The sequence below is a fragment of the Telopea speciosissima genome, chromosome 3, assembly GCF_018873765.1.
Source record: "Telopea speciosissima isolate NSW1024214 ecotype Mountain lineage chromosome 3, Tspe_v1, whole genome shotgun sequence".
Lineage (NCBI taxonomy): Eukaryota > Viridiplantae > Streptophyta > Magnoliopsida > Proteales > Proteaceae > Telopea > Telopea speciosissima.
The window spans coordinates 23548236-23573779 of NC_057918.1; the positions used below are offsets into that span (position 1 = coordinate 23548236).

The following is a 25544-nucleotide window of genomic DNA, read 5'->3' on the forward strand; positions in this document are numbered from 1 at the left end:
TGAATCTTTCTATCCACTAATCACTGCCTTCTGCTACAAAGGCTAGCCAGGAGAGCAGAGAAGAATTGACACTCTCATTAAAAATGGCATCTGCAACACTGATGCCATTCTGTTTGAAGCTCCCGTCCTCTATTCCTTCATTTTGGAGTTATCATGGCGTTCGTCTTGCTCCATTTAACAAGACAACCTCATTGACTCTTAGTTCGTCGCACAACATTTCTGGGTTTCGTTCCATTCTCCCAAACAAGCTCTGCACAATCACTTGTACCCCTCAAAACCGTACATCTCCCACCATTGTCGCCGCAAAGGGTTACAAAATGAAAACCCACAAGGTATATGTCATTATATCCCTAAGCTTTTGCAAATTTCACCCAAAATTGCCTCACAGAAGACACTCTTGGTGTTAAAGAAAATTCGTTTCTTTTCGTTTTTGAACTTTTGATTCCTAGGCTTCAGCAAAAAGATTTCGGGTGACGGGTACTGGGAAGATAGTCCGGAGAAGAGCTGGAAAGCAGCACTTGCTTGCGAAGAAGAATACGAAGAGGAAGAAACGACTTTCTAAAATGGTGGGCTGTTCTGAATTTAAATCCGAATTAATATAAGCATACTTTCATATGTTGTGTGCGCATAGATTTTGCTTCTTGGCTGGAATTGCATTCTGAAAGAGTTGTCATTGGAAATGTGAATTGTTCCTAATTTCCATTTTTTGTCTGTTTTTTTATAGTTAATTTGATTAGAAGTTTGCTCATAATTAGTTCAAAATTGTGATTACAGTCTCTGCTTCAATGGATGAAGTGGAGTTCTCTTCATTCTTCTGAATTGGTGAATTTGATTTGTTAGCTATCCACAGGCAATTCCAAATGACTTTATGCCATCATCTGATTGATCTTAGGGTTACTTATGAAAGATGCATTTATGCTAGCGTGCATTGACTCATTAGTCTTCTTTACTATATTTGTTATATGGTGATTTATAAGTTAAATTGGTATTGAAGGAGGCCAGAAGAAGACCTTGTTGTTCATTAGATGTGCACCCCATAGAGAGTGAGCTTCATCAACATAGTGTAGATATTGAATCAACAAAATCAGGAAATATCTTGAGTGTCGGGGGAATGAAAAGGGCCGTTTTCTGCAACATATGAATTAGTGTTTCGCCTTGGGGAAAAAATGAAATGGGGAAACAAGTATTTTTCTAGTTGAAATATCTTTTAGTTGTAGGTACCGGTTAAGGTTGGATAATGAAGACTCGGAATGTCTAAATTGAGAAGCATTCCTGAAGGTGGTATTTCCATTTCTGGCATATTCAGAAGCTTCAAATGCAAGCTTATTTGTGAGATCGTTTGAGCCACAGATATGTCTTGAAAATATCATAATCATAGTCAAGTTCCCTTTCTAGGTCTCCCTCCAAAGGTCCATGTTGACTATGCTCTCAGGGTTTATCTGGAAGTAGTTGTTCCCTTCTAAAATATCTTTCAATTATCAGAGTTTCTGAAAAGAGAGAAATTTCTCAAGTAGGAAATCGGAGCTTGCAGCTAATATTTGAAAGAGATAAAACAGGAGCTAAAATGCTATTGTGTAGATTCAATAAATGATTAATTTAAATTGTTGGGAGTTAAAGTGTTAATTTGTGAAGTGAACATAATAGGTCTATATATTTTAGAGTTTTTCTTCTCAAGGAGGTCTGTTTATTGCATAGGCAAGGTTATCCTTGATGGTTTCTGAATAGCAATAGAAGCTTTTCGTTGACCACACATCTCTTTTTCTATTGTCTTTGGTAAGGTATTCCTTTTGTGTTAGAGTGAGAAGAAAACAAGAATATGTTAGAAGAAGAGCAATAGATACAACACCCCAGGTGGGGGGTCAACAAAATGTCGAGGTCTGTTAGAAAATTAGAGGAAGTTAGTCATTTCAGTATTTTGCAATCCAAAAGCTGGCTGAAAAATTGGCTTCCTCAATCAGTTTCCTACATGTAAAGTTGAAGGGAACCTGCTCAAAACTTCCTGTTAAGAGATACTATCAGGCTGGATCCAGGTCACTTCTTGTGGTTAAAAAGAAAGCAATAAAGAACAAGAAGGAACCTCCACAAATACTTGTATTCAACAATTCAAGTTTCATATGAGCAAACAACTAAATAGTATGTGCATATAAACAATTCACATTTACATGCATATCAACAAGCAAACTGGGAATAACTAGTCACTAATCAATCTGAACACTTCTAACAAAGATCAAATGACAGACTGAATTAGTGTTACGATAGATGAATAATCCCTATATTGGGGGTAGTTTTATCAACCCAGAATATGTGGGTATGCATAAAAATATTAAAAAAGAATGTTGAGATTTAAAAATGGAAAAAATCTGGGCACACCACCCGTATACTGCAAGCTAGCGCCTGCTGTGTCTATCTCTCTCTTCCTCCCCCTTGAAATGACTCCCTACCTCTTTTGTATGGCGCCCTGTCTCGCGCCCCCATTGGTGCCACCCACTACCTTACTACACACAAGCGGTGTGCCTATTTCTCTCCCTTAAAAAATATAAAAAGGAAGAAAGAAGGGAGGCTTCAATTCAGAGCATAGGAGCTTGGTACGGAGTGGGGAAGCTTTTCTTTGTATTTTGCACTTATTCTAGGCCCACTATTTTTCTATTGTTCCCTTCTTTTTCTCTGATCTTTTCTTTGCTCCGTCACATTTTGCTAATGGTCTTCTTGTTACTGAGTGTTTCTGTGGTTCTTGTCCAAAACTTTGTTACTAGCTAGCATTTTGTTCTGTACTATGACTGATTTCGGCCAACCAAATGAGAAAATTGTATGCTGGAATTGCTATTATTTTGAGGGTGGGCCTTGGTGCAACTGTAAGGTTGCTCCATTGTGACCAAGTGGTCATGGGTTTGAGTCTGGAAACAGCCTCTCTGCGAAAGCAGGGTTAAGGCTGCGTACATTATGACCCTCCCCAGACCCCGCAGTGGCGGGAGCCTCGTGCACTGGGTACGCCCTGTTAATTACCAGTGGATAATCTTTTATCCTTGTATGTCAACTGTGGTAATATTTGAGACCAAGTCCTTATCATAAGCTAATAATTTATATTCATTTTGGCATTCCGTCTGTGCAAAATTGTAACGTGTTCTTCATTGATTCTTGGTATTATAGCTTACATTTCTATAATATCAGTGCTATTACTCTGATCTTGTCTAGGTTCTTTCCTATATCTTTCCCTTGTCCATTTCTTTTAATTCTTTTTAAGTCAAATTATTAGTGGGCGAGCCTTGGCGCAACGGCTAAGTTGTGCTATTGCAACCTGTTGGTTGCGGGTTCAAATCTTGGAAACAGACTCTCCTGCGAAGCAGGGGGTAAGGCTGCATACATTTGCCCCTCCCAGACCCTGCAGTAGTGGGAGCCTCGTGTACTGGGACGAACTACGCTCTTTTTTAAGTCAAACTATTACAATGGAGCATTGGACATATCAGCTTTTCTTTATGCCTTTTCCCTTTTTGCACTTTTCCTTTTTGTCTCATCTTATCTTTGCACCCTGTCGATGCTAACTTATTGATTATCTCCCAAAATCTGCCACCAAAACCATATTGTGAACCTTACTGTGGGATCTAGAGTGATGATCTTGAATTCCATTTTATTGCGTTCAACTGAAAGAAGAAAAAATAAAAGGAGAAAGAATAGCAGATTATATGTAGAGTGTCAATCCTTCCTAAGTGCACGCATGACAGTTGTTGCACACGAGGATCTCATAGGGAACATAAAGAAATGAACCTATGGCTCATTTTATCACAGTCAATTTACTGATAAAAAAAGAAAAAAAAAAGAGAAAGAATTCTGCATCAATTGCCGGGTCCTCCTGAAAGCATGCATGATAGATGTTAGACTTAAATACTCCAAAAGGAAACAAAGATAATGATTATTTGCAAATTATGATTCTCAGTAATGCACTGACCTGTATGGAAAAATATCATGCTTTTTCAGTAAATAGCCAGACGTCATGCAGTTTTTAGGTACTTTCTTCTCGTCCCGCAGGACATGGGCTTTACAGGCATGTCATTGTGGGAACCATGTCTCTGTTTTAGCCGAAGGAAATGGATTGTTATATCTAACTAACAGGGGGGGGGGGGGGGGAGAACGAAATAAAAAGTAAGAGTGGTCTTAAAATATTTTTGCACCTTGTTGTGGCTCGCTGCTTGATTATTATATCGATCTGATTACACCTAAGGAAACTTCAGTGGCATTTTATCAACTGAAACTGTTATTAATTCCATGTGAATTCCATTAGCAATTTAGCATCTTATATGAATGACCCATCAACAAAGCTGCAAGTAATTGTGTCAAAAAGTAGTATCCAGTTGTCTATGTTTTATGTTATATTCAGTACTACCATGGGGCAATCTGCTTTGCAAATGTAGTTTTGTGCAACTCTGTTTTCATTCTGACATCTCTCGGGTTATCATCATCCACAGCACCCAGTTAACCGGAGTGACTATGACAATGTGATTGGTGCCTTGCCATACCTAAAAGTGAATCGACAAGCAAAGTAAGATGATCAAAAGATGATCATTGTCTATCAAGCAAAGGATCTTTTTGTTTGTCAATTGCTTTTCTTTATTGCTTTATGTAATTTTATGTAATTAACCATCCTACGGAGGCCTCTTTTCTTTCTGCAGTAGCAAAAATAGAGATGCTTTTTTTGCTTCATTCATTTCTCTTTCAGGTTTCCTAATTCCCATGTCTGTAAAATCTCTTAAAACCCATGTGCTTGGGGTTTGTGGTGATGTACGTCAACATCCCCAATCCCCCCCCCTCTCCGCCCACCAGCATTGGGGCATGGCCTTCTTCTACTCCATCTTTAAGTTCTAGTTGATTTTATATGCTTCACAAAGAGGTGGTTTTTTGAAGCAGTTTTGACTTTTGACATCCCAAATGAAGGTTAGATGCTTAGATTCTTTGGAACCAAGGGATAAGACCTGAAGCAAAGTACTAGCACACACCCAAAGGAAATGGTTGAAGAAAAGTGACAACCTAGTGGCTCTCTCTGATTTGCCAGTAATAAGTTCTGCAATAAAATGTTCAGGTTTTTATTATTATTATTTTTTTATATCGGTTAAAAGAGAAGAAATTAAAATTAAAAGAACACTACATAAAGCCTCCTAGATTGTTTCTTCATGATAATACTACTTTGAAAACACTCTCAAGATCATGTCAAATCTTTTGACTTTGGAATCATCTGACTAGATCTTCTGAATCTGTCTAAGCTTATACAGATTTGCTACCCAATATCAGTGCTCCTTGGATCCATTTGAGAAGTCATCTGGCTTCTGCTTCAAACAGTCAAATGTACTTCCTGTCACGCCATGATCTAACCCAACAGTTTTATGGAAAATAACATTAAGCAGATAAGGTTGAATGTACATCAAAGGATATTGTTTTGGTAAGTTTTTTCTGCTTTAGCCCTCCAAACTAATTGATTAGCAACTGAGATAACTTGTCTCTCCTTCGTATACATATTCATAGACTTAAACCATGATCATGTACTGATGATAACACATCTCAAAAATAGAGAGAAAACTTATAGATCAACAGCATAACAAAATTATGAAATTTGTATATACAAAGTGTAAAATTAGCAAAACACTCCCACATGTAAAAAAATTGACCTAACATGTAAAGAAAATTAGGAAAAATAAAAAAAAAGGTACCCTAACATATTATGATATGATTTTATGTAAAAAATGTTAGAAACCATAAAAATAAGGGAAATATGCAAAATTGGTGCATAAGAGCAACTCTAATTCTTAATATGCATACATGCATGCAAAGAATAATAAAAATTTATTAAAGAATAAAACCAATAAAGTTTCTTTATCAAATGATGACTTCATGCTAAATTCTAACACCATCTTTTGAAATCTTCACTAATAACATAGTATCATTATATGACACATGTTTACACTTTGTCTACATATATTTACGGGTAAAGCCTGGCACCCTAGCAATGTGCCCAACATTGTGTCTGTCTCTCTCTTCCCCCCATGGTATAGTCCCTTGTCCATCCCTAGATCAAGATTGTCTCCAGGGAGCCCAACGCCTAGGGTGCTACTTGGGAGCATCCAGCGGTTGAGCTGTGCCGCACATATCTCGACGAACATCTAGGGATGTGTGCGGCACAGCCCAACGGCTGGCAACACCCTGGGCGTGCTAGGCTCCTTGGAGACAAGCTAAATTCTCCCTCCCCACCCCCACCCCCAAATAAATGAGCTGCTATCTCCAGAAAAACTAGTGGTGTGTCCAACCTCCACCCTATATTTAGAGAGGGGAAAAAGTTTCCCAGGCAACCAATTTATCGTACACCCTTGCACAAGATTATTATTATTTTTTAATTTCCTCTCTCCTTTCCTAATCATATGTGCTCCATGTGAATGATATTGTTTGCATGCCTCCATTGGTGTGGTGTGGGAGATTACCCTCACACTAGCGGCATAAGTGAAAAGGATTTGGGTTAACCTGCTCAATTGTCATCTGAGGGATGCATAGTCAAAGCTCAAGACCATTGTTTTCTGAAACTCGATGAATCAACTCGAGGATTGGTTGCTAATTAGCCAACTTCGCTCTTTGACTTGCGTCTATTGGGATCAGAATCTTGATGCATAGTGTAGATCAAATAACTCAAAGTGAGTAAATAAATAAAGGGCAAGAGAACAATAAACGGTCGTGTAGCCCCTACACTAGTGCGCGGGGGGGGGCGCAATGAGAGTGCGCATAGAGACATTGGTTTGGAGGAGATTTTTGATTTCACTGGGGTTGAACGGTCTTTTTGCAGACTCATGTGTCTAGGTGCAATAATCACGCGATCGATTAGCATTCTAATTCCCATTAATAAATCAGTCGGTTCAACTTGGAACAAGGTCAAATTTAAAAATTTGTAAACTTAGGTAATTAAATCTTAGTACACAAACTGCTACATGGCCAACAATCCAAGCCCCTTATCCCTCACATAGAAGCTTGGGCAGATGTTCATATAGGAAGGGATGGAATTTGAAAGATTCCCCCCTCCCCCACTAAAAATAAGGATGTACCTAATGCATGAGGCTCCTGCCATTGCTAGGTTTGGAGAAGGTCATAATATATGCAGTCTTACCCTTGTTTCGTGGAGAGGTTCATCTTAGTGGTGTACTTCCTCTACGACATTTGCTTAGTTTACTTTGTCCCTTATTTTTCTTTGGGAGATGGTTCTAAGCAAATGGTACAAGGAAGTGCATCAATGAGATGCAATAAAACAGTATCATACAAGGGAGGGCAGAGAGGTCATTTCATACGAGGAGAGAGATAGACACATAAATACTAGTGTATCCTACTCCAACTGTTCCGAGAACCTTTTTTTTTTCCATCTTTTTTATTATTAATTAGGGGGAATTTCTTAGATCTACTAGATTAAAATAAGATTTACAAAACCAGTAACAATAAATTATGTTTTACATTCATAAGTTACTTGATTTAAAAAAATTTACCAAACCCCCACATGGGTAAAAAAAGTTAAATGAATAACCCAAAATACCCCAACATCCTTCTCTCTCCTTCTCTCGACGGAACCAACCACTCCCTTGATCCAAATGGAACACATCCCCATCAATCTCCATATGTCAGGTTCATTCGATGGAAATATGAAATTGAACGAAAGTGCCCCACCAAGCAACATTGAGGCATAACCTTGAACTTCAAAAACAATGTACAAAGCAGTCCCAGGTACTGTAGGATTCTTTGTTGCAGTGGAAGCCCTAGGCGCAAAAGTTGTAGTAGTCTTTTGAACAACCTGATATATAACACAAACTCACGAAGACACAACTTGAAAGAAAATGAATTTCTCACAAGACCCAAGTTCAAATCAAGAAATTCTTAAATCCATAAAGAAAATAGACGGAATGCCATATGGGCAAAGTAAGAATTTAAATTTGAACTGAATTAAATTACTCCTAAAGCATTCACAATTCACATAGCTAGTGAAACTTAAAGCTATCCCTGGATATTGAGAATAATAACTTTCAATGTACGAAGAACTACTTCCAGTGTTAAATAGAATGTGGGTAATTGAGATTGGATGACAAAATGTTGCTTTCGGTATGATGCTTTGGAACTATATTTCGTACTCTTCCGAACACAAACAGATACACCTGGGATGGTGGGTGATAATAAAAGATAACGATTAACCATAAATCATATGAATTGGGTAATGGGTATTTCCCGAAAACGATTTACGGTTCAGGTTCTAACAAAACAACAACCGATTTCAGGAAATAAAGCTTACCTTTTTTATGACTTTATCGATTGCCGGAGTAGCAGATGAAGTAGTAGTCGAGGTGGACTCAATACTACTTCTTTTGCTTGGATCTTGGTCTCCTCCACGTTCTTCAACCGTCTCAAGGCCATCTGACATTGCCCCGATTTTGAGTTTTCTTCTGCAACACTTTATAGAGTCGGACTCTTTTATCGGAAAGATGGCAGGAATTTTGGTTGAGACTAACGCGTACATTTTCAATCTAGTTTTTCCTTTCGTAAAATCCTTCAGAAATGATTTGCCATTGGAAGCCGGTGCCGACGAGGTGGCCACACGTCCACAGACAAAGTCACAGAGAGAGAAGCTGGGAGGAGATGATAAAAGTGAGGTCAGATATAAGGAGATTTTTTGTTGAATCTCACTACTGTTGCATCTTTCCAACCTGCCTTGTCCTGTGATTGTGTTGAATCAGTCCTAGTCGAAGCCTCTCCATTCCTATCTATAAATGTTATTTCAGGTTTGAATCAACCCATTAGGTCCAGGCGATCCCATTGATTGATTTACAGACCATTTCGATTAGAAATTAGAGGGCTGCTATTGAAAGGAGAAGGATGGGGCGGGATTGCAGGGGAGGGGGATCAAGGGAGTGATTGGTTTCGTCGGGAGAAGAAGGATGTTGGGGCATTTTGGGTTATTCATTTAACTTTTTTTATTCATGTGGGGGTTTGGTAAATCTTTTTAAATCAAGTAACTTATGAATGTAAAACATAATTTACTACTACTGATTTTGTAAAATTTTTTTTTTATCTAGTAGATCTAGGAAATTCTCCCTGTTAATTATTCATTTCGTATTTAACTGCGAGCCCACTCGGCCGGATCGTCCAATTCGCGACTGAGTCGATCTTCCAAATTTGTACGCATGTGCGTGCACACGTGATAACTTGGTGGTTTCTTTTCCCTCGCTGCTTCGTTAGGTTTCTCTCGCCGTGCCTCGACTCTCTCTACTCGAGCATTGCAGTTACTCGAAACTTTAAACATTCTGAGAGCTTCCATCAATGGCGAAGAGAAGCCGACAGCAGCACCAACAGCCGTTATATGCTGATGACTCCTCTGTCTCCTCCAAGAAGCGATCACGAGCACCTAAGCTACACCAGAAAGAAGACAAGGTCATAATTCCTTCATCTCTCTCTTTCTCTCTCTCTCTCTCTCTCTCTCTCTCTCTCTTATGAGTCTCATTTGCGTTTTGTTCTCTATCAGATGATTTCTACCGGAATGAGCTCCAAAATTTTGAAAGAGGCCTTAATTCAGCAAAAGGAGATCCAAGATGAGGCTGAGGGACAAAACCCCAACTCTTCTTTCTTTGCTGTTACTGAAGAACCAAAAGCTATCGCTGACGGCGGTGAAGAAGAGGATATCGATGCGTTTGACGGTTTTTCTGAAACTCTTAGCCTCTACAGTGGCTATGCAGATGAAGTATGTATAATTCTAAATTCCTCTGTGTGTGTGTGTGTGTTGTTGTGCCATTGTGTGTAATTAGGTTTTACAGTCCGTTTTGAATTTCTTTTTTGTTTGCTTACATTATTTAGGAGGAGATTGATGATGAGGAGGAGAAAGTTTTGGAAGCTTTTATGACGAAGAACACTGGCCAACAACAGACATTGGCTGACCTCATTTTAAAGAAAATTAAAGAAAAAGATACAGAGGTTTCTTCAGGTAAGTTTTTTATTTTTTTTTGCTGGGTACAATTTTGCTTTCATTCATTTTAAAGTATAACTTCGAGTGAATTTTTCTTCTGGTTTTTTCACCTTATTGCTCCAGATGTTCTACATTAGAGGAGGTAGGGAATTTTGAAGTGAATACTGGATGCTCTTTTGTGTCTATTATGGAATTTCAATGTGATTTAGAGTGAAAATATTGGTCTTATGTGCACATTTAATGTTTCTTTTACCACCTTTCTTGCTGTCAGGAGAGATTGTGGGATTCCATGGGATGAAATTTCTGTGAGGACAATGGCTTTCCATGCAAATGCTAGTATTGGGGCAGAATGAATTGAAACATATGGTTGTAAAATTTTTGTGATTGGGAGGTCTAAACATAAAATGAATAACTCTGTGGGATAGAAACAATTCCACAAAATCAACATAAAATTGAAAACTTGGTAGTAGTAATCAGTGAAAGTATGAATACAGCTTGCACGGGGTAGTAATCTTATGGGTTTTAGGGGGTTATATGGAGGTGAGCTATGATGTTTGGTAAAGGGGAAGGATTGCGGACAAACTCCCTCCTTTGGTGTGGGGAAAGGAGTTCTGAGTTTGTAACAGTGTCAATGACTGGGTACTTCACAAACAGATGTCGTAAAGCTGGGAATACGATGTAGAATCCAGCATTTGGACGAGGTTTACAGGTTGGGCAAACTTTTTTTTTTTAAGAATATTTCTCCTTCTGGTACATTAAAACAATGAATTGAGGCCCATGATTGACTATTGAAGCAAATTTTCGGCTTCCAGTATCAAAACATTTTGCTTTTCTTTATCTAATTTTTTTTTTTCATATCCAAATGCTTGCTGCCAAATGCAATTCAAACATCTCAAAGTCTTATTTATAAAGTTATTGTCTCAGGAGGTTTTGATCTATTATAGAAAATTTTCAATAGAGCTACAATTGTGAATTGTCTTTGGTTTGCTTATTTGAGGCCATGTGCCCCTCTTGTCTCTGAATTTATGAACTGATAATTTTTGTGTGATTGTTTACAGAAGCACAACCGCCTCCTAAACTGGACCAGACGATCATAGATTTATACAAGGGGTACTTCACCCACCCACAATATCATTATTTATTGTTTTTTGTGTGTTTTTTCATTTGGACCAGATTTCCTGTTAGTGCTTATCAAGATGTTTTTGTTAACATAACTTGCAGTGTTGGCAAACTGCTTAGTAGATACACAACTGGTAAAGTGCCAAAGGCATTCAAACACATCCCTGCAATGGAGCTTTGGGAGGATGTGCTATACTTGACAGAACCTGAGAATTGGTCACCAAATGCCATGTATCAAGCCACAAGAATCTTCTCTTCCAATTTGGGTGTGAGGAAGGCCCAGCGCTTCTACAGGCTTATCTTGCTCCCAAGGATTAGAGAAGACATACGGAAGAATAAGAGGCTCCATTTTGCTTTATTTCAAGCATTGAAGAAGTCACTGTACAAGCCAGCAGCCTTCTTCAAGGGTATTTTGTTTCCACTGTGTGAGGTATGTCAAAAACTTTTCACCAAGTTCAATGCGGTCTACTACTGTTCTTTTTTGCTCTTGATGTAACTATCTTTATTGCTGTTCTGTTTATTTTGTATTATTCTTAGTATCTATAAATTATTTGGTATCATCTTTAAGCAATTCATTATTTGTGATCTCTTGAGCTCATTGCATGAGTAGGAGTTGATCTTGCAACTCAGATGATTTTTTAATTTGACCCAGCTATCTTTGTTTTGCTTTTGAGATTGAAAATGAAAGAAAATGTAAAGAATTACCGAGAGAACAATATGATTTTTTAATTTGACCCAGCTATCTTTGTTTTGCTTTTGAGATTGAAAATGAAAGAAACTGTAAAGAATTACCGAGAGAACAATAATATCTCGATTGCAATTATTTGAGAGGTCAGGTGATAGACATGCAATTTCTTTTTCTTTTGCTTTTCTCTAAGTTTAATCATTTTGAGAATTCTTTGGATTGCGTACTACATTAAAAACAAGTTCTTCATTATAACGGATATTTACTCTTTCAACCCGTTTCTTCTTCATTCGCCCTACTTAATCCATAACTTAGTGAGCAATCTTTGTTCTTTGTCTTCTTTATACTTAGTAGCACTATTTCCCTAATGGTTATTTTGCTATTGTTTCTTCCGTCTCATTGTTCCATAGCAATATTTTGTAGACTTGATCTAGCCATGATGATTGTTATTCGCTTCACTAATATTTGGAAAGCCAATCAATGAGTCGTAGTCGCCTTCTTTGAAAGCTTTTATCTGGTTTCTTATGGTACTAAGAATTACATGATGGATGTACAGTCAGGAACTTGCACTCTTAGGGAAGCTGTCATTATTGGAAGCATTATTCAGAAGGTTTCTATTCCACCACTTCATTCAAGGTAATGCTCTTTTTGGGATGGGCTTCACTTGTATGATTATCTGCAGTGTATGTTGTATTGTCATCTTCATCATCACAGTCACCATCAGTACCATAACCACCTTCATCATTTGAGCCTTGTTGCCATAATTTGGTTGGTTGCACTTTACCTGTAACATTTTCCCAATCTAACTCAGTTTTCTTAATGGGTGCACAGTGCTGGACTGCTGAAGCTTGCAGAGATGGATTATTGTGGCACAACAAGGTATTCAGACGCAGAAGAAACTGTGATATTTCCTGTATTCGAACTAGTTTAGTAAGCAATGTTTGATAGGTTGCAGGTTTTAGTTGTTCTGGGCCTCCAATGTTTTATTTTTTGGTGTTAACATTTGATGTGTTCTAGGTAATCAAATCAAAATTTAACAACAAAATAATCACCAGACAGAATCACAGTAATCCAAGTTAAGAAGCAAAAGGATAGAATATAGAAAATTGTGAAATCTCAGAATCTAACGGTCAAATGGGGCTGAAGTTAGAGTTGATTAACTTCGAAATAGGTTGTAGCCCTCCAAATATCAAGCTGATCCACTGGTTGGATCTGCTGGAACAATGGGTAACAAAAAATAGAAACTCGACTAATACAGGATTCAGTAACTTCTAAGATAAACAATATCTCAAAATCTGTGGGTCAGATGACCCTTCAATTCTGGTTGAAGGTAGGGGGGGGGGGGGACAGAGAAGCAAATAATATCAGAAAAAAGGCTATTCTGATGGCTGGATTGGCTAGAATAAAGACACACAGTCCTGCAAGTCTGCAACCAGAATAGGTTAGTATAGTAACAGTAGAATTTGGAACTGAAGATGAACATTGCAGAACAGTGAATAAATAATGATAGAAAACCAGTAGAATAGAAGGGAATGGAGGGAATTAAAGAATGAGAAACCAAACCCAACCTAGGAACCGATGGCTGTTAGAACACAAACACAAAACAGAAATTAGAACTTGAGAATACTTGATGCAGATTCATCACCGAAATGGGCTTATTTCTTTAGAAATAAATCTAGGGTTGGGTTATATGTATGTTGGGCCATTGATCCCATGGGTTTTCTATGTAATAGGCCACTTTTATGGGCCTAAAATATTAGTAATTAGGTTGCATACGGGATTAGTTGTTTTAATTCCTTAGTATTGATTTTTTTGTAATTAGTGATCATGTGATCATTTAAGTGATCATGTGACTTGTTTAAGTGGTCATGTGATGTAAGTTGGGCTGGATTAGGATTCTATAAGTGCAGCCAGGTTTTGAGTCTATTTCTTTTAGTATTTTAGTTTCCTAGTCAGTTTAAGTTACCTAATAGGTTAAGGATTGGGTTAGGCCTTTCCTTTTTAGAGTAGAAGTCTATTTTTGAGTCTTTTATATAAGGTTGTAAGGGGGCAAAGCCTTGAACACGAATTTGATTAATAAAAAAAGCTTTTGCTTGTTGGCTGCCATTGTTGCTGCTCCTGTGCTCCTTATGAGTGTGCATCCTTGTGGTTCTATCAAGGTGGAAAGGGATTGGTGGAATCCGATCGACTCCTTGCGCCGTGACGGCCGGGAGGATCCCAATTCGAAGGTGGTTCTATCCTTCACTTCTGTCCAAGTTGCTGCTAGTGGGTTTCTGCTGCAACTTGTTCATTAATTTCTTCTTCTAATCCTCTACTCCCTTCCCCAATTGATCCCCCTTTATTTTTTCTTGAATTCCATTAAACTCTAGATCTTGCTACTCAGCCATATTTGTCCATCAAAACCCTAGTCCCCTCATCCTTCATTAATTTCCCCAAAACCCATAGTCGATCCTGAGTTACTGCCCAGTTTTACAGAATTTTCAAAACACTTAAAACTCTATAATAGCTACATTATTAGAGTCCTATAAACCTGCCTAGCCATACCCCCTAAGCCCCCCTTCCCTTATCCTAACCTAAGCCCTAGATTTGACCTAAAATTGCAATTATGTTCGACTGAAACTGCAGAACCAACAGCCCCTTAGTTCCTTGGGTTTAATTGGCTTCTAGTAGGGTTTTACCCTATCTAGAACTACATTAATACTGGGCTGCAAGCTGTAAAACTCTTCAAACTTGGTGCAATCCGGGGTTTGAAAACCCTACTTTGAGATCACTAGGGACCCACAAGAATAATAAATGTTTCAATTTAATGGTTAAGCGTCAGTTCTGTAAATTCTCAGCACAATCAGGGCCCTTTGGAAGGGATTTAATGAACCTGGGATCAAACTGTAATTACTAGTTGAAAATAGGGATGTAAACAGATCGGATTCGGCTTGGATAGTGCTATATCCGTATCCGCATCCGATTAGCTTTCGGACGGATTCGGACACGGATACAGATCGGATCTTTTATCTGTTTACATGTAAATATAGCTTTTCGGATAGCTATAGCCTATCCGTATCCGCATCCGTTTAGCTTTCGGACGGATTCAGATAGTGCTAAACGGATACAGACATGGCTATTCATTTACACCCCTAGTTGAAAATAAGAGCCCTTTTGATGAAGAGGGATGAAATGGAATGAAAGAACAGAACTCAGGGGTTTTTTTTTTTTGTAAATAACAAGAGTAGTCATCTCCTTCACGATAACTCGATAAGAATCCTTTACTATAAACCAGGTTTGATTATAGCAATAGTTTCACTTATATGAACACGTATTGAACTGAAATTTCTTGGAGACGATGACAATTCAAAGGCTTGCTAATTCCTACCAGTAAATACTAAGATAGGATATCCAAAGACCAACGAAAACTTGTGCAACTCGAGTCTGGTGACCCAAGAATCAGATTTGAAGTTCTAATTAGAACTTCTGGCAGGGATCAAATCTCGACTCAAAACTGTAGAGGGTCATTTCCATCACTGGGATGGTCCCTTTAAATTTCAAACTGACCCGAAGAGTATTAGTAGAGATCGATGTCAACACTTGGGAGACTGCTAGTACTGCCCAGAAACAGGGGAACGACTAGTAAAGGCAGGAATAAATCGTACGATAACAGGAAGACTTATGAGAGGAAGAAGAATAATGGAGGAATTAAAAAGAAACTGAACAGAAACATAGAGAAAGAGAAACCTTGGAATCTGGGATTGAATGGAGAAAAAGAGGGAGAACGGAACAGCCACGTGGTTCCACAGTCGTGAGAGGTAAACCCAAACTCAAAATTTCTTTCAATATTCCGAAAAAAAAAAAAGGGTCGTTGGATTACATCCAATATGAATAAGCAAGACTCCTACTCTCCTACGTAAGCTGAATATGGTAACCAAACCAAACTGGTAAACTAAATAACTATCAAATCTCCTACGTATATTACAACAACAAAAAACTCAGCCTTATCCCAACTTAATGGGTCGGCTACATGAATCCAAACAAAACAAAGTAGGGAAAACTGAGGTCTAAACAAAAAGGGGAATGAAGAGGTGGGGAAAAGAGGGATGGGAAAAGAGATGAGAATGAAAAATAAAAAAAATAAAAAAAGAAAAGAAAGATGACAAATGAGAGATGGAGAGTAAAAAAAGAAATGAAAGATGAAAGTAAGAGGAAAGAGGCACAGTCTAGCAAGTCAGGAAAATCTCAGCTAAATGGGGTTTGCTACATGGGTTCTTGCCCTCCAATAGGCCCTATCTGAGGTCATATTTGGTACAAGACCTAGACTATGCATGTCCTTCCTCACAACTTTTCCCATGGTCATTTTAGGCTTGCCCCTTGCCTCTTTTAGCTCCTTCAATCAGGATCATATCACTCCTTATTAGGGCGTCCCTAGGCCTCCGTTGAACATGACCGTACCATCTCAAACGACTCTCTCGGAGCTTGTCATTGATCGGTGCAACTCCCAACTCTGCTCTAATACGATCATTCCGTACTTTATCCTTCCTAGTTTTTCCGCACATCCATATTAACATCCATATCTCTGCTAGACTGCTACACATAGCTTCTCAATATGACACTTCTTAACTACCCAACATTCTGCCCCATACATCATTGCCGATCATACAACAGTCCTATAGAACTTTCCTTTAAGCTTTAAAAGAATACGTTGGTCACAAAGTACTCCGGACGCACCTCTCCACTTCATCCATTCCACTTTAATTCTCCGTGAAACGTCATCCTCTATGTCACCTTCTTTATTTATGATGACCTCAGATATTTAAAATGGTCACTTTGTGGTATCTCTCTTTCTTCAATTCACACCATGTCATTATTCATCATAGTGTGACTAAATTACTCATCATATACTCTGTCTTTGTTCTACTAATCTTAAAGCCTCTTGTTTCCAAGGTTGATCTCCATAGCTTTAACTTAGCGTTATTCCCTTCTTTTGTCTCATCCACCGAAACGATATCATCGGCGAAGAGCATACACCACGGAACCTTGTCTTAAATGTTCTTTGTTAGGTCGTCCATGATAAGCACAAATAGGTAAGGGCTTAAGGCTGATCCCTGTTGTAATTGTAACCCAATCGTAATTGAGAATTCCTTGCCCTGACCTCCCATAGATCTTACATTAGTCACCACTCCCTCATACTTATCATTGATCACATCCACATATTTACTCGACATTCCTCTCTTCACTAGAATATGCCGGATTAAATCTCTAGGTGCTCGATCATAGGCTTTTCCAGGTCAATAAAGACCATATGGAGATCCTTCTTGCTATCTCTATATCTTTCCATGAGCCTCCTCAATAAGTAAATAGCATCTGTCGTGGATCTACCTAGCACAAGGCCAAACTAGTTCACCAAGATATGAATCTCTTCTCAAACGTGCTTCAATAACCTTCTCCCAAAGTTTCATAGTGTGACTCGTTACCTTTATGCTTCTATAGTTATTGCAGCCAAGGAATTGAGTATCGGTCCGTATCGTATCGTATCGGTCGATACGTCTCGGTATCGGTCGGTGTCGATACAATACAGACCGATACGTCTATTTTTTTTTTAAATAAACTGTCTCGACTGTATCGATATGTATTGACCGATACATATCGATACGATACGATACGGATATGGTACGTTCGATACGTATCGATACAGCCGAGACGTCCTTTTATCATTTTTTTTACTATTTTTTAGCGTATCGGTATGTATTGGTACGTATTGATATGTATCGGTACGTATCGATATGTCTCGACCCACTTAAGAAAAACATGGGTTTTGTTCATCCTTACCTACAGAACACGAAACAAAGAGCTTTTAGCGGAAAAAAACACAGTCCAACCTTGGGAAAAACCCCCAAAATCCATGTTCAAACCCATTTTTTCGACCAGATTTTTTTAGGGCTTCGATTCCTTGGTAAAAAACGATTCTAAAGGAGGTGGAATCAGAGCATTTGCTGCATCCAACAACCCACATTCGAAATCAAAAGGTGATCTTGAAGGGAAAGGTAGGTTTTTTAAAAAAAACTTGTTTTTTTAAAAAAACTTGTTTTTTTTTGTTCAAATCTTTGATTTTTGGTCCTTTTTTTAGCTATGATTCAGAGAGAATAGGTTAAACTAACTTAGTATTACATTCTTTGTATATATTTACAAAGATTTGAACTCAAATCTTTGCATTTTTCACCCAAATACTGAGTCACTACCATCAGTATTTCGACTGGACTCAGTACACCACATCATCCTAGTCACTCCTATTCTTGAAGACCCTTACAGACATGACTTTGATCCACCCCGACATTCTTCATGGCAATAGAGTCTCTACATGTGAGAAATCTCATCTTTTAATCTTTTATAACAATTTCAAAGTGCCGCACTTGTCTGGTTATACATTATTCACAATTCTTAGTGTATATGCATGATATATGACATAAATTATTTGTTTATATTGTTTTTGTATTTCCATGTGTATTTTGATCATTTTCATGCGTTTCTTCACCGATCGATACATATTTCCAATACAATACTATACGATACGATACGTCTCTTAAAATCGCCTGATACCAATACGATACCCGATATCGATACTTTAAACCTTGATTGTAGCTTTGGATATCACTTTTATTTTTGTAAATCGGGACTACAATGCTTCTCTTCCATTCATCTGGCATCTTGTGTTCATAATCTTGTTAAATAGCTTGGTTAGCCAATAAACCCCACAACCTCCTAGGGTTTTCCACACTTCTATTGGAATCTCATCTAGGCTTGGTGTCCTACCTACTTTCATCTTTCTTAGGGCTTCTTTAACTTCACTACACTACACCTTCTTACATATCTAAGATGTGTGGCATCATGTTAGGTAGAATACTCGTCCGGGTCATTTCTACTCGACCTATCTCCATTTAGTAGGTCATAGATATACTCATCCCATCTCTTCACAATGTCCTCATCCCTTACCAACACTCATCCATCATCACCCTTGATACACCTCACCTGATCGAAATCTTTACTCTTCCTTTCTCTCGTCTTAGCTATCATAAATATAGCTTTTCCCCCTTCTTTTGTGTTGATTTCTTCGCCCTAGCCATCCCCACAATCTTCCTAGCTTCGTTTTTGGCATCATAATACCTATTTTTATCCTCCTACATATATATACTTCCCTAATAAAATAAAATTACAAAATAATCCCAAATCCTCCCTACATCTACTTGCGTGTAGCTGCATAAAAACTTCAAACTTGAGTCCTTATAACAGTGAAGGACTCCCACGACAGTAGATGTTGAGCAGTGAATCAACAGACAAAGAAGAAGAATAAGGAGAGAAAGATAAGAAAGAGAGGAGAATATGGTCTGGTTTCACCACCAAGACCTAGGTAAGGTTTCCCCCACCTTGGTTGGTGCTACTTCACCATAGGATCTGCTGTCTCATTGAAAAAGACTCAATATGCTTTGACAAAATCTCGTGGGAGGGGTTCCCTTTCTTTTATTTATTAACCTGAATAGATGTGATACAAAAATAGAAGCCTTCGCTTCTGAGTGGATTAAAATCCTCTGCAGTGCGGGCATCTGGCGGTGCACTGCAGTGCGGCCCTGAGAGCTCGACATGTAGAAGAAGCTTCATCCAACGGTGTGAGCTCGATGCAAGGCAGTTTTTTTTTTTTTCTTTTCTTTCTTTTCAAGCTCGGCACTGTTGGATGTCGCATCTTCCACGTGTCGAGCTCTCAGGCCCGCACTGCAGTGCACGGCCAGATTAGGGCACCGCAGAGGATTTTTTTCCTTCCTAGTAGCCTACAATAAAATAGAAACCCTTGGCTACCAAGTAGCCTACAATCAAAATAGAAACTTCCTAGGAAAACTGCTGACTTAAACCAAAGAGGAAAAGAATAATGTTAAGAGTAGATATTCCCATCATGGGACCACAAGATATGTTGTCCAGAGTCTCCACCAATCGATGGCCCATTAGGACACAAAATATGGACCTCAATGTAGTGTAACCGATGATGGCCAATGATGGGCTTAACTTGCAACCAAAATATGGGCCTAAAATGATGGCCAACTGGTTATAACTTAAACCAATGGGCCTCAAATAGGGCCTGATTTTTTCTTCCTACGCTGGTATACCCTCAGCTCTGCATCAACATTGTATACAAAATATCAGTTCTTGAAAATCTGATTTGTTTTCCTGAAGAAATTGAAGTTAATGGTTTGGATGATGTCTAGCACAGAATAGATGATGCAGGAGCCATTCCTTGGAGTGGCCTAAATCCGTTGGGGAGCCCAGATGGAGATGAACCGCGTCCAATTGGTTTTTGGAGTCTATTAGGATTTTAGGAATTTATTTTAGAAAGATGGATAACGTAGTAGTAGTTGGTTTCAAAGTCTGTTTTAGAGTTAGAGTTTGTTTCAGTTTTAGTGTCTAATTAGGAGTCTTCTATTATTTTCTTTAAATACTTGGTTGTAACTGAGAGATTTAGATTGGAATGAATGAAATTTGGGTTTTTTATTGTTAGTTGTTACCAGAGTGATACAATAGATGGCTGGTTGTGTGACCTTCTTCCTCCCTCTTCTATTCTCCTTCGATTTCTTCGTCTTATTTTTTCCCTTTTCTTCTTCTTCTTTTTCCTATCTTCTCTTCTACCTGAGTTTCTTAAATCTTCTTCACCATACTCTGTTTTTCAGTAGTAGTAACAGCCATTCATTGTGGAGGTTTGATCTCACCCGTGTCCATTCTGTCAGCTTTAAACTTGGGGGACTTTTGGGAAACCTTACCTGCACAGTCCCATCGAGAAACACTGCTGTCACCAAGAGTTTCGAACTGAAACTCAATTTGTTTCTCTCTCCTTCCGCTAGATGTGTTTTCAGGTTCTCATAGTCCCTCATTAGTTGATCCTTCGGGTATTCTCCAGTTGAGGTTCAAAGGGCTGGAAGTTAGGATTAACCTCCTGAAATTTTGGCTCGTAATCAGAATTTGGTTTTTCACCTTATTTAAGAGTCAGGAGGTTGAAGAAAACCCTTCTCTTCTACGATTTAAATTAATATATATTGTCTTTTCCCATCTTACCCTGCCCCTTCTATCATTATTCTCTTTTGTCATTATTTTATCATCCCTTCCAAGTCTATCCCTGAACAATTAAATACTAATCCTTGTCATATCCTCTCCTCTTTACGTACCTAGTGAACTCTTGAAAATTCTTTTTTATTATGAGATTGCCACTGGTTCTTAAATTTGAGCTATTTGTTAATTGGGTGGGTCCATAAGCGAACCCAAACAGGGTTATTGAACCCGGGTTTCACATCAATAGAATACAATGGAAATGAAAACTGAAAAGGGAACTAGAGAGATAGGAAGATCATGACACATGAATGACAATGTTTGAGGTAGTTTTTAACTTTAAGATCAAAATTGAACAAACAAATGCTTCCTGTAATGAAATAAATACTTCAATGCATCTCTGGCTGATATGGTTCTTAGACCCAGATTTGGTTTCGGAACTGGTGGGATTTATCTGAACCAAAGGGTTGAAATGTTGTTACTAGCATTTGAAGAAATGAGTAGTATTGAAAGGTAATGGAAGATACAGAATTAGAGTTACCTTTCCTATTTGCTGCTATAAAATAGGAGAAATGTAATCCTCATGAAAGCTGTACGTAAATGCAATTATGGAAAGATGGATTAAAGTACCCCAAGTAGAATATGCAAGAAAAGAAATAGCAGTTTCAAAAACATCCCCCCCCCCCCCTCCAGTTTTGTTTTTGTTTTTGTGTTTTTTTTTGCTTTCTCTAAAGAAACTCTTTACTTGGCCAAAAAAGAAAAAACAGCTTGACAGTTTTTTCCTCTGTTAACCTGTTGCAGTTATTTTCTAAAGCTTTTTCTGGAAAAGAAGTATGCATTGCCCTACCGTGTACTTGATGCCGTTGTCGCTCATTTTATGAGATTTCTCGATGACACAAGGATCATGCCTGTGATATGGCACCAGTCACTTCTTGCATTTGTGCAAAGGTTAGGATTTTTCTACATTTTTCTTTTTGGGGTAAACCATTTCTACGTGTTTGTTGCTCTTGCCATTTCTGTTTTATTTGGGAAATGCAGCCTAAAATTTGGCTGCCCTCATTGATCTACTTGCTTGCCATCGGGGTGAAGGGTGCAGACACCTTTATGTCTCTCTCAACAAACACATTTACATTCAAAGATAGTCAGAGACATCCAAGTGCACACATATGCCCAGCCAACCAGTTCCTATTTTGCATTCTACAATACCATTTTGGGTCGGCCTCATCACACCAACACAACTAATGTTTAAGACTTCTCATAAATGCTAGTGTATGGAAATTGGATGAGGAGCAACCATGTTCAAAATCTAACTTTTGTTCCTTGGAGTTTATATGGTCATTTCTTCCCATCAAACCAAGGATTTACAGCTTGGACTCGGATTGGATTAGCCGCTGACCATCCTGATCCAATCCCAAATCAAGTTGGCCAAGCTTTGGCTGTATCAGCTGCTTTGATGCGTGAGCCACACAATAGTATAGGGTGAGACTCAAGTTGAGACTGGCCAATCCAATACCGGCTCCTGCATCTGTGCATCAATTACAACTACTTACTGAAAGATCTATACAGGTACAAGAATGAACTGACAAAGGAAGACAAGGATAATCTGGATCGTCTACTTCAACACCAGAAACATTACTTGGTAAGTTCATCTGGACCTTTGGTATGACTTTTGCTTTATCAGTATTTTTTTTTTAAAAAAAATTTTGTTACTTTTTGACCATCTATGGTAGGTTACACCTGAAATCCGGAGGGAGCTTGCAAATGGTCGTAACCGGGGGGAGAAAGAGGATGTTCTCATGTCAATTTATATCCTTCAACTTGAAATTAATTGGAATATTTTTGGGGGGGGGATGATTACCTGAATATACCTTTGAAGCTTTCTTTATATTTTACTTTCATTGCTCTACAATTGAAGTTTTCAACATGACTAATAATTTTGCTACATAGTTTGGTAGAAATGTGGGCCTGGTCTTGGAGAAAGAACTTGACCAAGCAAGGGAATTTGGAGAAAGCATCTGACCCATAAGTACCTAATGCTTCAAGTACAAGTCAAAACGTAACCAGCCAAATCAGCAGATTGTGATTCCAAACTAAGCTATTTCTCTGCTAGCTTCTAAATATGTTATAGGATGCAGATCTGAACAAACTGTGAACTAGAAAACAATTGTTCTCTCGAGTCTTAATGACTTCTATTTGGTAGTTGAATGAGGTATACATGTGTCATTAATGGAGAGCCCTGGACAGTCCAATCAATGGGCTAAAAGGTAAATGCTCAGATGGATTATTGGTGTGATGCAGAATTTCAGCAAGAAGAGAAGATGGGCATGTTGTTTTGGGTTTGGTTCACTTTCTTGGGTCAAGTTTGGCTTAATTTTTAATGCCCAATGGGCGTAAATTTTTTGAGTTTACTATGGTAATGGGCCTTAGTGCAACGGTAAGGTTGCTCCATTGTGACCAAGTGGTCATGGGTTCAAGTCTGGAAACAGCCTCTCTGCGAAAGCAGGGGTAAGGCTGTGTACATTATGACCCTCCCCAGACCCCGCAGTAGCAGGAGCCTCATGCACTGGGTACGCCTTTTTTTAATGATAATGGGCCAATTCTATAAGCTCAAATATTAGGGATTTAGGTCATATACAGGATTAAGTAGTTAGTTTCTAATTTGTAGTAGTCTACAAAGCTTTCTATTTTGTTTTCTCTATAACTCTCTTGCTTGTGCATGAAGAATTACTATTTTCTTGTAATGTTGCAAAGTTATTAATAAAAGAGTAGGGGGATCTTACCATGCCATTACCCTAATGATTTTGATGAAAACTCTATGGCTGTTATGCTGTTTTCCTCTTCTGTGAAGCAAGAACTTCTGTGAGATGCAGAAAAACCCCAGTGAGAAACTAGTGGTGGCTGGTGAGAAGCTAGCAAGGCTCGAGTGAGAAGCTCTTGCCATATCCCTATCATCTATTGGTTTGTTTCTATCCTTTCAACTCAGTTCCTGCTCATCTATTTAAGTAGTGAGATTGTTTTCTTTGTTTTTAGATTGTTTGAAGGCCGACTGAGGTTATAATCTGTGGTGCTACATATCTATTTGAAGTCTGAAGTTTTTGTTGGCCATAAACTTTCCGGCGGTTCTCTGTTTCTGCAGCTATTTGGCTGCAACTTTGAGGTACTGTTATCTCAACATCTGGCCCTTGGAATGCTGAGATATTTTGGGGTTCTTAGTTGATGTTCATGCCCTGCCTTTGACCCAAGTTGGGGCTTGACCTGCCCTGTGGATAAGAAACTAGTTGTGGTTACTAAATTTTGTTATCTAGTTTCTAGTCTGTTGAGTTGATGAACTGTGAATTCTGGCCATGAATACAACTTTAAGGGTTTGAAGTACTAGGGGAGACCTAGTTTCTGTAGTAATTTGGGGCTGACCTGAGTTCTATGTTGGGAGTTATCGAAGACCTCCTACTGCTGATTGGAGTTTCTACGATTCTGCTTGTGGATGGGATTCTGGATTCTACTATGGTGTGCTAATTGATTCCAAATTGCTACACTGAAACCCATCTATGGTGAATCCGTTTCTTTTTGGTGGAAACTACACGATGTTGATTAGATTTCAAAGGGACTAAAATGCTTCTTGACACTGTTTATCTCGCAATTTACTTAAATCTCCTTTATGCTTAGCTCTCTCTAATTTTGAAGGCACTGAAACAAGAACTATCAAGGCCTTGATTGGTCATTGAACAAATTGTGTGAATTATCTTGGATCCTTGACACAAGTTTACCATCACCTATTTCCGTAATCAATAAACCAATTGAAGAAGACAGGTTTGATTTTCCTGAGGTTCCAATGGAAGAAGACTGAATTTTGCTAGCGGCTGGTGTTTTAATACGTGCTTGGTAAGATGTTCCATGCACTTCCATTATCATTGTTACTTTTTTTGACTGAACTTGGTGAGTGTCTTTTCCAAATCGTGACCTGCCAACTGATTAATTTAATTTATGTCTCAGGTTTTTCTGGAAATGCAAAAGGGGTGAAAGAATTGAATATATTCTTCCAAGTCTTGAGATAAAAGCAGGGTCTTTCTTTGATTTCAGCTTTACTTTGGTTTTCCCCAAGCCGATTCAAGTTGTTTTAAAGGGTTGTGCTATTTAATTATTGGTTATTGAAATGACAATCAATGCTGAATCTTTATCAAAGTAATGGATTGATGTCGTTTGCCACAAAGCTCCCGACTCTGTGAGACTTGCAGTTTCATTCATCAGGTGACACAGGATTCCTATAGTCCCTTGTCAAGCAATTAAAGTTTTGTAGTTTGCCTCCATGCTTTTGTCTTGGAACATCAACTGAATTTTGTTGGTTTTATCAGCAGCAATGTACTTCTGAAAAAGAAACTGTTTTATTTATGTAACTGTAGTTAAAAATTTATTCAGTAAAGAGACGTTTTGTAGAATGAAATCCTTACTTACAAACTTATGTCTGATAAATTGGCTTTATTAATACTTTTAGTAGAACAATTCTATTGATGATATTATTCTAGCAAATAAAGTTCATTCTTTTCCTGTGCTTCATATAAAAACAGGCTTTTGCTGTATCAAGTTGTTTCAGTGGCATATTTAGCTTTCCTTTAAGGTGAGAAATGGGCTCTCTTTGTCAGGTAAGTAAAGATGATACAGAAAATCACTACTGCAATTGCTGATTGTGAAACCCATAAGCCAAACACTGGT

General features: G+C 38.3%; 3 protein-coding genes across 3 annotated transcripts; 2 read left to right on the forward strand and 1 right to left on the reverse strand.

The window, feature by feature from the left end:
• Nucleotides 1–4730, forward strand: LOC122656625 (50S ribosomal protein L35, chloroplastic). Its single transcript, XM_043851232.1, has 3 exons — nt 1–332; nt 450–566; nt 4461–4730. Exons 1-3 carry the CDS (start codon nt 84–86, stop codon nt 4536–4538), a joined length of 444 nt encoding a protein of 147 aa, XP_043707167.1. The 5' UTR covers nt 1–83; the 3' UTR covers nt 4539–4730.
• Nucleotides 4731–5276: 546 nt separating this feature from the next.
• Nucleotides 5277–8588, reverse strand: LOC122654993 (protein RESISTANCE TO PHYTOPHTHORA 1, chloroplastic-like). The gene is made up of 3 exons (XM_043849247.1): nt 8300–8588; nt 7588–7807; nt 5277–5356 (listed from the first exon to the last, which is right to left on the reverse strand). The coding sequence occupies exons 1-3, from the start codon at nt 8522–8524 to the stop codon at nt 5277–5279; spliced, it is 525 nt and encodes a 174-aa protein (XP_043705182.1). The 5' UTR covers nt 8525–8588.
• Nucleotides 8589–9283: 695 nt separating this feature from the next.
• On the forward strand, nt 9284–25275 carry LOC122654660 (bystin-like). The gene is made up of 12 exons (XM_043848863.1): nt 9284–9435; nt 9527–9742; nt 9856–9982; nt 11023–11074; nt 11186–11513; nt 12325–12404; nt 12600–12647; nt 21639–21785; nt 22404–22476; nt 22568–22643; nt 24602–24716; nt 24828–25275. The coding sequence occupies exons 1-11, from the start codon at nt 9325–9327 to the stop codon at nt 24679–24681; spliced, it is 1338 nt and encodes a 445-aa protein (XP_043704798.1). The 5' UTR covers nt 9284–9324; the 3' UTR covers nt 24682–24716; nt 24828–25275.
• Nucleotides 25276–25544: the final 269 nt, after the last annotated feature.

Coding starts and splice junctions, on each gene's coding strand:
- LOC122656625 (XM_043851232.1), top strand. CDS start 84: ATGGCATCTGCAACACTGATGCCATTCTGTTTGAAGCTCCCGTCCTCT. Junction 333..449: donor ACAAAATGAAAACCCACAAG/GTATATGTCATT, acceptor TTTGATTCCTAG/GCTTCAGCAAAAAGATTTCG. Junction 567..4,460: donor AGAAACGACTTTCTAAAATG/GTGGGCTGTTCT, acceptor CATCATCCACAG/CACCCAGTTAACCGGAGTGA.
- LOC122654993 (XM_043849247.1), bottom strand. CDS start 8,524: ATGTACGCGTTAGTCTCAACCAAAATTCCTGCCATCTTTCCGATAAAA. Junction 7,808..8,299: donor TCGATAAAGTCATAAAAAAG/GTAAGCTTTATT, acceptor GTTATATATCAG/GTTGTTCAAAAGACTACTAC. Junction 5,357..7,587: donor TTGGATCAAGGGAGTGGTTG/GTTCCGTCGAGA, acceptor CTGTTGGGTTAG/ATCATGGCGTGACAGGAAGT.
- LOC122654660 (XM_043848863.1), top strand. CDS start 9,325: ATGGCGAAGAGAAGCCGACAGCAGCACCAACAGCCGTTATATGCTGAT. Junction 9,436..9,526: donor TACACCAGAAAGAAGACAAG/GTCATAATTCCT, acceptor GTTCTCTATCAG/ATGATTTCTACCGGAATGAG. Junction 9,743..9,855: donor ACAGTGGCTATGCAGATGAA/GTATGTATAATT, acceptor TACATTATTTAG/GAGGAGATTGATGATGAGGA.